Genomic DNA, 12,575 nt, shown 5'->3' on the forward strand with positions numbered 1-12,575 from the left:
ATTAATGCTACTAGGTTTTAGTATAGCCTCTTGGATTTCTTAAATATACAGTCATACTTCACCAAAACAAGATAACTTATATTTTCCAATATTTATATCAATTATTTCATTTTCTTGCTTAATTGCTTTCAGCTGGATTTTCTTTTTTTTTTTTTTTTTTAAAGATTTTATTTATTTATTAATGAGAGACACACAGAGAGAGGCAGAGACACAAGCAGGGGGAGACGCAGGCCCCATGCAGGAAGCCCGATGTAGGACTCAATCCTGGGACTCCGGGACCATGCCCTGAGCCGAAGGCAGATGCTCATCCACTGAGCCACCCAGGCGTCCCTCAGCTGGATTTTCAAAGCAATGTTGAATCCTGTCTTATTTCAGACTTTAACAAAATAACTTTAGTATTTACTATTAGAAATGTTTGCTAATGTTTTTTTATGAATAATCTTTTCCTTTTATATAGAGCTTTGCTGTATTTTAAATTAAAAAAATTTTTTTAAGTAATGTCCTTGCTTAATGTGGGGCTCAAACTCATGACTCTGAGATCAAAAGTTGCATAGTCTACCCACTGACCCAGCCAGGCACCCCTAGAGCTTTATTCTTATCAAATCACAATTAAAACTGAAAAATTTAATCCACTTTTTCAGCATATCCTGATAAAATGTTTTATTTCCTTTAACTTAGAAAAATTTATTTTAAAGTACTTTTAGGCTTAGACAAAAGCTGCAAAAACAATACAAAGAATTCCTCCATATCCTTACTCAGATTTCCTAAATGTTAATACTTTCACCACTGTGTATGTGTATATGTATGTATAGGTGTATGGGCCGGTGCGTCTGTGTACATATATAAACTTTCCTGATACACTTGCAAATTTCTTTACCTTTGACTTCTAAATACTTCAATGTATATTTTATAAAAACAAGGACATTCTCTTAATCATATATTATCAAAATAAGAAAATTAACATTAATATTAATCTTATGGACATTTAAATAATTTTAAAACATTTTTTTTTTTTAAAGTAAGCTCTAGGGATCCCTGGGTGGCGCAGCGGTTTAGCGCCTGCCTTTGGCCCAGGGCACGATCCTGGAGACCCGGGATCGAATCCCATGTTGGGCTCCTGGTGCATGGAGCCTGCTTCTCCTTCTGCCTATGTCTCTGACTCTCTCTCTGTGTGACTATCATAAATAAATGAAAATTAAAAAAAAATAAAATAAAATAAAGTAAGCTCTACACCCAAAGTGGGGCTTGGAACCTGAGATTAAGAGTTGCGTGCTTGGGACGCCTTGGTCTCCCTCTGCCTGTGTCTCTGCCTAAGCTTCTTCCTCTGCCTGTGTCTCTGCTTCTCTCTGTCTCTCATGAATAAATAAATAAAATCTTAAAAAAAAAAAAAAAAAAAGAGTTGCATGCTCTACCGACTGAGCCAGCCAGGTACCCCTCTTCAAGTTCTTGATGTAGTGAATTTTATTAGTAAATTTCCTGATACCGAGGCTTGTATCACTGAAATAAATGTAATGTGATGATAGTGTACAATTCAACTTTATTTTATTTGGAACTTTTTAACTATGGTCATAGGTGAGATTAGGCTAGGACATTCTTTTTTTTTAATTTTTTAAATTTTTTTATTTTTTAATTAAAAAAAAATTTTTTTAATTTATTTATGATAGTCACACACAGAGAGAGAGAGAAGCAGAGACACAGGCAGAGGGAGAAGCAGGCTCCATGCACCGGGAGCCCGATGTGGGATTCGATCCCGGGTCTCCAGGATCGCGCCCTGGGCCAAAGGCAGGCGCCAAACCGCTGCGCCACCCAGGGATCCCAGGCTAGGACATTCTTTCTGCCACTATTAGGTTTGAGTATTAATCTTATGCTGGCCTTTAAAATTTAACTGAGCATCTTTCCATCTTATCCCATGGTCTGAAGCAGCTGATATAATAATTAAAAAATTATTTGTTGGGCTGAATGTGACAGCTACAAATAGTGTTCAGCTTGTGACCATCCAGTGAACTGTATATTTGTGATTTGTGCATTTTTTTCCATGTATATTTCAATTTAAAAAGTTTAAATAAAAGAACATGATTTTTTAAAAGGATAAATGTTTAATCACCTTTCCAATTTCTTCTTTGGTAATTAATTGGTCTATTCAAAGTATGTTTTGAGTGTCTGCTGGGAAATTATCTGCTATTTCTTAATTTATTAAAATAATTATTTAAAACTTTTCCATACCTACATGGTTTCTCATTCCTAATCTTGCATTTTTTTTCTCTTTCTTTTTATCAGGCTGAGGTTTTATCTATTTTATTGGTGTTTCCACAGAGTGATTTTTCTACTTATCCTTTCTCCTTTTTAACCTCAGATTTTATGTTTAGTGGTCCATTTTCTATTTTCTTATGGTTTAAATGCTTTTTTTAAATCCCCTATATATATATATATATATATATTTTTTTTTTTTTTTTTTTTTGAGAGGGAGGGGGTGCAGGGGCAGAGGGAAAGAGAATTGTCAGCATGCTAGGCATGGAGCCTGACACGGGGCTTGATCTCACAACCCTGAGATCATGATCTGAGCTGAGAGTCAGATGCTTAACCAACTGAAGCATCTGTACCACTCAGGTACCCCTTCCCTAAATTCCTAAAACAATCACTATACATCTTTGAATTTTTCTTTTTGAATAATAAAGGTGTTACATTTTTATTTTCAAGCCCAGTCTTATGCATTCCAGGATACTCAATACAGGATCTGGGTCTTACTTTGCCCCATTTGCTCAGGGTCTAATCCTGACAGGTCCTACTGGCTGGCCATAAGAACATGACAAATATATGTGTGCTCAGTGAAAAAATGATACTGTTCTGACTCACTGTGGAGATTTGTGCTTGCTGCAGGGCCCACCCATCCATCCAAATACCTGGAGCATCTGTCATATGCTGGCAGTCAGGTCCTGTGAATAGGACAGTGAGCTGGACAACTGAGTATCTGCTCTCTGGGTGCTTACATTCTAGTGACAAGGACAGATATAGAACAAACAATGCAGGTGAGCTGAGTACTGCCTAGAATGCTATGGAAGCACAACAAGGGGCCAACATCAATTAGGAGGTATAGCTAAGAATCTGTAGAAGTGATAATCAAGTTCCTCAAAATCTGAGGGCCTACCCTATCTTCTTTTTTCCATTTCCCAAAGGTGGCCATTGGGTTTTCTAATACAGTTATCTGGTCTTGAGTTATATGCCTGCTGCTCCTAGCCACAGCTAACTGAACCAAAGACTGACAACCAGGCATAAGAACTTTATCTAATAGGAATGTTCCATATAGTATGGTCACTAACTGACTGCATTAGAGTTTTTAAGGGAAGTCTGAACACCAAACAGAATGAAAGGAGAAGAAACAGAGATAGCAGAAGAAGAGAAAAAGAATAGTAGAGTATAATAACAGCAGTCACAAATCCTATGGTATTGGATTGGAACTATAGGTTTCAATGTAAACTCATGATTTTTAATAATATACATATAGATACAATGATAAATTCAACAGTGTGTGTTAACAGGAATACACCTATTTCCTAGATCTGTGTGCTGAAAGAGCCTAGAAGTAATGACACTTTAGTAGCAATTAATACACCTAGTGCCCATTCTTGAGTGCAAGGAATCAGAACTACCTGGGAAATTAGCTGATGCCAGGGCTGGAACAGGAAAAATATAAATGAGCTTGGAACATTGTGTGGTGCTAGAGAGTAAGTAAGGGCTAAAAAAATGATGAGGGCAGTGCTGAAACAACACAGAAGTCAACCCGAAGAGTTCCCAGTGGCCAGATCTGGGCCAGTGTGAGCAACAGATAAACTAGTATTAGATTAGAGCCCACAGGATAAAAAAGAAAATCCATCAGTTTATACTGATATAAATAAATTAAAGAATAAATATATGGGAGAAAAGAGATAGTTCTTCCTACAACAGAATACCAATTAATAAATACAGATGAAATAAGTAAATACAAAGTCATCATTAGGCCAACACAGCATTAATACTCATAAGCAAAAACCATCGGTGGATGCTAAAATTGGTACCAAAAGTTTAAGGATAAATAAGACATCTGCATAGCTTAAAAGTATCTTCCCACCAGATTCCTATTAATTCAAAGAGGAAATTAGTAATTTTATACTGGAGAAACCTGACACACACCACCTCAGTCGTGTGATCAAAATTAACATTACCCCTTGCTAGAAGGCACATCATCACTTCTGGAGGAAGTTTTGCCAAAACTGCAGACTCAATCTAATTACGTGAAAACAGAAGACGAACCCAAACTGAGGAACAATCTACAAAATAACGGTCTGGACACTTCAAAAGTGTTAGGGTCATGAAGGGCAAAGAGATGGCGGAACTGTCACAGACTGAAGGAGACAAAGGAAACATTCAACGAAATGTAACATGGAAAAAAAAAAAATGTAACATGGGATCCTGGATTGGACCCTGGACCAGAAAAAGGACATCAGTGGGAAAAATGGCAAAATCTGAATATCTACAGATTAGTTAATACTGTGTCAATGTTAATTTCCTGCTTTTAATAATTATACTATAACTTTGTAAGATGTTAATACTAAGACATGAGAGGTGAAGGATATGTGGGAACTACTATTTTTGCAACTTTCTGTAAGTCTAAAATTATTTCAAAACAAGTAGTAGTAGTAGTAGTAGTAGTAGCAGTAGTAAAAAGAACGGCAGTCACTGAGGTAGGAAGCAGCAGATAGCTCTTTGAGGGACTGGACAGTGATTGCTGGAGCATTTGCTGGAGCCCATTTCCTGACTTCTGAGTGCCTCATACCTACCACTTTGTTGGGACATTCTTCCATCACCCAAGGGACTTTAATTCCTGCCTCTATTTTCTGCTTCCTAAAAGAGATTAGCTGACACCAAGGAGGGAGCCAAAAAGGCCCTGTAGGTGATGAGCTACTGCTGATGGTACCCAAGGATGCACCAGGCTTTGTTGTGTCCTGCTAAGCTGGGGCTGAAACATGGCTGGTTTGTGGTATGCCCTTGGGGGATGATGTGCAGTAGTGACTAACATGCAGACTGCATGGCCACCTGGAACAACCTGACTTCATTATCACTCTCCCTACAGCTAGCTCCCCAATGTTTGTGTTAGTCTCCTGAAGGAGGTCCTATAGAAGTGAGCTTGCTTGGTCATTTGGTACTATTGTCCAGTCCCAGGCAGAGTAGGGTAGTGACCCACTCAACCTTCCTCCTAGAGGTGCCTTACGCTGGCTTAGTTCCAAAGCTGGAGAAGCATGGTCTGGCCTGATACCAGAATGTGTGGTGAGGGGGAATGGCCACCATATGGCAGTGGAGAGGGGAAGGGTTTAATGGGTCCCTTCTTCTTGGAATTTTTGGGTATGGGCAAGAGGAAGCTACAGCCTACACTGTACAACCTCTGTGCCTGGGCCTCTGTACTCTTTCTCCACAAACTATGCAGACATTCTGGGGACCCATTCCATAAAGGCCAGCAAAGGATGGCAGGTCATAGCCTGGTTCCTGTCTTCTCCCAGGCAGATCTGTTCTTAGCTGTCAAACTTCTGAGCTTCCTGGGACCATGATAAAGTCCCAGAGACTACAGGCCATAGGGATCATGCTGAAGGACAGGACATGGGACCTCCTTCTCCTCCCTGCCTTGAAGGGGGTGAGGAGGCAGCTCCTCTCTTGGAGGCCTGTTAGCAAGTTCTGGACCCAAAACAAAGGGTTTATGGGAGGGCCACATCCCTATTTTTTACTTTGAGGCTGAGGTCTTCCAGGGGCTATGAGGAGGTGAAAAGGCCTCAGGCTGGGTGGAGAGGATGAAAAGGGCATGAGGGGAAGATAGGTCAGTTGCCATGCCACAGCCGAGGGGCCTTTATTGGATGTTGAGGGCACATATAGGCAGGTAGGTAGAAGCTAGAGGTTGTGGCACACCTTCTCAGGGTGTAGTGGTGCCCGGATGTCCAGTTTGTGGGTCTTGCTGTCCTTGTCGATGATCTCTAGCCGCAGCTTGGGGGGACGCTTCTCAGCCTGGGGTGAGGGCAGTTCAGGGCTCTTGAGCAGTTGTTTGTCTGAGTCCTCCACAGTGATGCGCAGGGTACAGCCCCCAGGTAGCAGATCTTGTTCATAGGCGGCTGCCAGCTGGTTCACCACACGGCGCTCTACCTGTAGGTGACAGGTGAAATGGTCATCCTTACTGTGGCCTGGGGCTGAAGCCCAGGCTCTGTCACTTACTGCTAGGGCAAGTCAGAAACCTCTGAGCTTTAGTTTCCCCCTCTGCAAAGTGGGGCTAACAACACACAGCTTGCAGGACTATGCTAAAGACTCAATGATGTCAGTTTCTGAGGTTCCTATCTCAGTTCCTCACTTCTGGCAGGGGTTCATACTTGGTTATTCTCCAGAATGGGGTTTTACTTCCATCTGGTTTTGGTTCTGAGGGGCATCTGCTCTGAGTATGGACTATTCCAGGCTGGGAGCCTAGGATGGGGCTGGGGCACTAGGGAGGGAGGTGTGGAGGTGCCTTACTTCTCTCTGGCTCCTGTGCTCACCTCATGCTTGATGGAGCGGGCGCCATAGTGCACATTGTAGCCGTCGACCAACACATCTGCCACCTCACGGTCCCAGAGAAGCGTGATGTTGTGCCTTTGCTTGGCCTGAGACAGGTCAGATAGGAGCATACCTGCATGTGGCCCAGTGTTTTCCACCTCTCACCACTCTGGCCTGAGGCCTGGGACTGTGAGTGATTGTGTGCCACCAGGGTCACCCACCCGCACCACTGTGCTCCATGCTTCTAGGCAGCTGATACTCCCAACCCAGTGTTCCCTGATTTCCAGTGGGCTGATGACCCAACCCCGCCCAGGGGAAATTCCTGCTCTTACTCTCTTGGCCCAGAAGTTCAGCTCCTTGTTGACAAGTTGGATGAGCTCCGAGTGGCAGAAGGGGAGGAAGTAGACAATCTCGTTGATTCTTCCCAGAAACTCATCCCTCCGGAAGTGAGCCTGCAGGGCCAGGTTAGGGGTGGGTGAGCTCTGTGACCCAGAAGGGGTAAAGGGAATTACTAGACCCCAGTGAGGAAGACTAAGGATGGCTAAGGGATCTTCCCACTGGACACTACAGTAGGAAGGACAAAGACCTCTTACTTTCAGGATGGGGCGTATCACATTCTCCTTGAAGTTCTTTGAGATGGTAATCTTGTCATTAATCTGGACATCTCCTGTGGAAAAAGAATCATAAACTGCCTACTCCCACACCTAAGGAGCTCTGGGAATTGTGCCTGCCTCCAGCCCCCATTCATAAAAAGACCTTTTGTCCTGCCCCTGATGGTCTGTGTGATCCTGGTCAGGACCTCAGGCTCTCTAAGCCTCAGCCTAGTCTCCACTTGAATGGCGAGAGCATCGGACTGGGCACTTCCTGAAGCCCTTCCAGTTCTATGTGCTACAAATACAAAGCCTAGGGGTTCCTTAGGGTAGGAGTTGTGTGAGGGAGGGAAGGAGGGGAACAAGAGTCAGGACCAAGACCTGAGTTCTGACTTGGAAGAGGGGTTGGAAGGTTCATTTCTAAATAAAAAGGTGATAGATGTGGCCTCCTGCCTGATATCATCCTTGCCCCTAGGAGATGTGCTGACGGTCTGGGCACTTGCCCAGATGCCCGGACAGCTCAGGCCATGTGCCATACCAAGGTTTTCGGCAATACGGTTATGGCTCATCTCCAAAGCTTCCTGCCTCAGCTGTAGTGCATGCTGTGCAATCTCGTCGCTGGCCACATTGGAGGTCATGATGAAGATGGCGTCCTTGCAGTCAATGGTCTTCCCTTTTCCATCTGTCAGCCGGCCCTGGGAAAGAACAGTGACTGCACAGTCAGAGAGTGTTGAGCCTGGGTACCTCTTCCAGGAGGTCTCCCCAGAACCCCTGGCTCAGAACTGCCGGCTGCTCACTCCTCCTGGTTCTCATTGCTCTGGGCTGTAACCATTCTATCTGCTGAGAGTGCCTCCAGTCAAGAGTCAAGACTACATCTCTGTCATCAGTCAGGGTCCCCAGTTCATCTCTGGCACCCCAAAAGTCAGCTGATTAAACAGGCATCCATCCAACACATTCTCTTGGAGGCCAGTCTGGGCCAGGCTCTGTGTTGGGGCACCAGGGCCTCACTGAGCCTTCAACAGGCTCCTTAAAAGAAAAAAAAAAAAGACACTCAAGAAACCAGCAATGACAATTCAGTGAGTTAAGTGTTATAAGGGGAAGCCCAGGAGTTCAGAGGAGAGTATTTTATAGGGCCACTGTGAAGACTAATATGGTCATGTTGGTTAAAAATCCTTAGTTAGCTAAGCTGTGCAAATGTTCTGAACTGTTATTAGGAGGTGTGTTGCAGGTATGCCATCTCTGCAACTTTAAAGCCATCCTTTTGCCTGACAGAGAGGGACAGAAAATAAGGCTCCTCCTTTAACCAATGTGGGAAGATTCCTTGGAATCTTGAGCTCTTTCTAGAAGTGACACAGATGAAAGAAAGGATCTATAGTGGAGACAGATGCATCAAAGAAAAAGAAAAGGAGCAACAGCAGAGAGAAGAGACAGAAGAATGAGAAGTATAGCTGTCTGGGGCCACTCAGTTCCAGGCAAGAAGCTGCATCTACTCAGCAAACAAGTCCATCACTGTATAACAGTACTTTACAGTCCTTTATGATGAAAGCAATGGTCAGGGTCTTGCTGAGCAGAACTGATGGTAGTAACAACAGTGGACACCAACATGGCACTTCTACTTCTACCACCGGAGCCCTGCTGAGTGTTCTCTGTGCATTACTGCACCCTCCCACAAAGCACAGGGAGCATGGTTCTGGGGGACAGGTCACTGACCCCAACCTGTCGGCTCCTGCCTGCCTCAACCTCAGCTGGTAACTAGTCCACCTCAAGCATTTCCCTTTCCCTGGTAGTATGGACCTGACTCAGGCTCAGCGCTTGCTTCTAAAGCCAATGGCAGATCAGCCCTGGCCCTCACAGGCAAAAGGGGAAGGAATGTGCATTAACTTGGTACCTACTTTATGCGGGGCATGGTACCTGGTGCTTTTTAGCCTTGCTTTATACTGGCCCTTGGCACAGGCCTCTTAGATTTAATTATTTAATTTAAGGGAGAGACAAATATCCTCAAGCAGATTCCCCACTGAGCACAGAACCCGACACGGAGCTCAACATGGGGCTTGATCCCAAGCCTGAGATCATGATCTGAGCCAAAATCAAGAGTCAGATACTTAACCAACTAAGCCACCCAGGTGCCCCTCAGGCCTCTTAGAAAGTGTTAACTCCAAGGGGATCAATTCAGAAGGGGATCAAATCAGAACCTGTGGTCCAGGTTCTGATTACTTTCCACAACCCTACGCTGGGGTGGGAAGAAAGGAAGGCAAGGGTGCAAGTGGATGTTCTTGAGCTTTCGCCACTGGCTTTCCTGATTATGAGTTACGTGTGTGTGTGTGTGTGTGTGTGTGTGTGTGTGTTACACGTCCAAATGTGTGCATATGACACTCTTTGCAGAGTTCATCCCTGAGGACTGAGTACACATCCTGCTATAGTGGCCAGAACAATAACTAGGCAATTTCATTCCAGGATCAAAGCCCTGCTTTTAACTGAGCCTGAGAATGGGTCTCAGGTAGGTGAGGGGAGCAGATACAGTATATGACTAACCCAAAGGATGACTTTCACAGTGCTCATGTCTCCTCCTCTTCAGAGTCCTTGGCAGTAGAGATGTATCTCAAAGAAGGAGCTGCCACTGTTCCACGTCCCAGCAGTAACTGGGAGGGTGTGAATGTTACCCAACCCAGAGTTATAGGAGCTGCTTTCCCACTGCTTCCATACTTAAAGGGAGGCGCAGAGGTAGGCTCCCCAGGGGCTAGTGTCCTCCTGGGACTTCTGCCCTGCACAGCAGGCTCTGAAGTCATTAGTTCCACTTGGTGAGAGCATGAGGGCTCCTGCTTCTCTGGGACCAGGCTTGGGAGAACAGGGCTGGGTGGGAATGGGGGGCTTCCTTCATGTCCTCAGACTGGATCTGGTGCCCTGACAACTCCTGGCATTGCAACTTATCCTAGTGCAGCATGTACCACAGTACACTGGAGGGCTTTTTGCTGCTGGTCTCCCCCACTCATTCATGAACACTGAGGCAGAGACTGTGTTGTGTCCTCTCGCCCCACACTGAACCACATTCCCTCTCTGCCTTTCCTGATATATTGGTCACAAGCCTCTGTGTTAGTTCTCTCTTCTTCTCTGCATACTATATACCCCCTACTTGAGAGATCTCAGCCTTCCCTATCTGTGCTGATGCATTCCTGAATCTCTGCCTCTAGTCCAGATCAGTCCTATGCTATAGACTGCTCCAACTGATGGCTGGCCTCTTGGACACCTCTACCTAGTCTGTCCCTTAGGTATCTCATTTTCAGCCATTTTCAAATCTCAGTTCCTCATCTTCCTCGCCAGTTTGCTGCTTGTCCTCCTTGTCCGCCTCAGCTGATGGTGACAGCGGCCATCTAGTCACCCAGGCCAGAAATCCTATAGCTGGCTACCCCCAACCCCTCCATCTCCCCTCATGTTCAATCACTGAGCCCTGCAAGGTCGGCCTTCGGGGAGTTCTGGCCAGCCTGTAGCCCTGCTTTAGAGTAGCCATCTAGCCTCGATACTTCAACAGCCTTCTTGCTGCTGCCCCTCTTCTTTCCAGTCCATTCTCTCACTGCTGCCTACAGTATCTTTATAAAGTGAGTGTCTGGCCATGTTTCTTTCTTGCTCGAAATCTTTATTTTATTATTATTTAAATAAGAACTTTTTTTTTAAGATTTTATTTATTTACTCACGAGAGACAGAGAGAGGCAGAGACACAGGCAGACACAAGCAGGCTCCCTGTGGGAAGCCTCATGCAGGACTTGATCTCAGGACCCTGGGATCACGCTCTGAGCCGAAGGTAGATGCCCAACCAATGAGCCACCCAGGCGTCCCCTTGTTCAAAGTCTTTAAAGACTCCTACAATCTAACAAGTAAACCCACACTCCTTTGCCTGGGGTCATAACTGGCCCCTGCTCACCTTACCCACTCACCTCTACTGTTCTGCTCTTACTTCCCTTTTGCAGTCGAGTGGTACTGAGCAGCTAGAGCTCCCTGGACAGACCAGGATGCCTTGTCTGCACAGTGGGTCTGCTGCCAGCCCTTCTCCACTCTGCCCTCCTCCAATAAGGAGGTTCATCTAGAACCTCCTTATTTATCCTTGGAAGGTATGCTGAATTACTGTTGAATTAAGTTACTCAACAGAGCATTTCCCTTGACTTTGTGGGCTCTGGGAATGGTTGGAATAGGTAATACAAGGTCTTGGTCCATAAGAAGCCTATAAGCATAAATCTGGCTAAGTAATCTTGGATGGTAGCTTTGGTCAAAGGAATGAAGGGCATAAACTTCAGAAATGGCAGTAGGCTGGTGGGGGCTAGAGGAAGGAATTATGACTCCCAAAAGGTAAGCCAGTGGAAGGACAGCAGTAGGGGAAGCGGGGGCGGGTGTGTGTGGGGGGAGGGCTAACATATAGAGGCGGTAACAAGTTTAAGGTGGTACTTGTGTTTCTCAGTCAAAGCTGCCTTCACTCTTTCTGGGCCAAGGAGGCCATGAGAAGCTCCTTTGCAGAGATGTCAGAAGCTGCAGTGCCCATACTCTTTGAGCTAAGCCCTCCATTCCTGTGAAGGCTTCCCTGCAGACCTATCTCTCTCTTCTGGCTATAGCTGCGTGGTAGTTATTACTGAAGCTGCAGGCTCTGAATTGGACTGCCTGGGCTCCAAGCCTGGACTCTCTCTTCCCAGCTGCATGCCCATAGGCCACTCACTTCTCTCATTTTACTTCAGTTTCCATCTCTTACACAGAGGCAATAATAATAACCATCCTCACAGGCTGGGAGGATTCGATGAATTTATATGAGTGAATGTTTTAGAACAGTGCTTGGCACATAAAGTCAAAAATATCAACTATTATCATGTCTCCTTTCCACCCATCTACTAGGTAGGGAGCTCCCAGAGAGCAGGACTGGGTCTGGTCTATAGCTGTATACTTGAATTCCAACAAGAGACTGGAACAAGATGGAAAGTCTCAGAGCACTGGTATCGGTAACCGAATCTATGACCTTTGAGGGCCCCACCTTCATTCCTCAGTGGCTAGTCTGGGAACAGGGAACAGCTAGGGGGCTAGGAAGACAGCAATAAAACTGGGGCAGGGACAAGGATGCTGGGCCAGGTGGGGAAGGGGATGGGTAGTTGTGGGGATATTGGATCTGAGTCTTCCTGGCTTGGTACCTGGTGTGCTAGTTGGTCCAGGAGGAGTCCCTTCTTACTAAACCTCATTGAGCACACTCGCAACATGGGAAGCAAAAACCCTTCCTATTGTCACAGGGCTGGATGAGGCTAAGTGGAAAGGTAGGCTGGACTCCATCTGGACATGTGTTGGCTAGAATAGCTCTTGTGTGGGAGCAGAAGAGAAGCCTTGTATCCAGTTCTGCAGGGCCCCTGAGAAAGTCAACCCCTCCTATGATCCTAAGTCTCTGTCCTCTGCTTGAAGTAAGGAGTGTACAGAGAG

General features: G+C 45.3%; 1 protein-coding gene across 3 annotated transcripts in view; it reads right to left on the minus strand.

Annotated features, from left to right (window-relative positions):
- Nucleotides 1-3,462: 3,462 nt before the first annotated feature.
- The window catches only part of CLPB (ClpB family mitochondrial disaggregase), a 147,170-nt gene continuing 138,057 nt past the window's right edge, over nt 3,463-12,575 (minus strand). For 2 of the 3 annotated variants that reach the window (XM_026010551.2, XM_072727339.1), the window contains 5 exons: nt 7,672-7,828; nt 7,137-7,210; nt 6,876-6,995; nt 6,546-6,650; nt 3,463-6,162 (listed from right to left, as the gene is read on the minus strand). In XM_026010551.2, coding sequence (XP_025866336.1) covers nt 5,914-6,162; nt 6,546-6,650; nt 6,876-6,995; nt 7,137-7,210; nt 7,672-7,828 — 705 coding nt within the window. In that variant the 3' untranslated portion in view covers nt 3,463-5,913. Of the gene's footprint in view, nt 6,163-6,545; nt 6,677-6,875; nt 6,996-7,136; nt 7,211-7,671; nt 7,829-12,575 lie in introns of all 3 variants that reach the window. The other variant, XM_026010552.2, reaches the window with a different exon arrangement.

This window comes from Vulpes vulpes, chromosome 11, assembly GCF_048418805.1.
Source record: "Vulpes vulpes isolate BD-2025 chromosome 11, VulVul3, whole genome shotgun sequence".
Lineage (NCBI taxonomy): Eukaryota > Metazoa > Chordata > Mammalia > Carnivora > Canidae > Vulpes > Vulpes vulpes.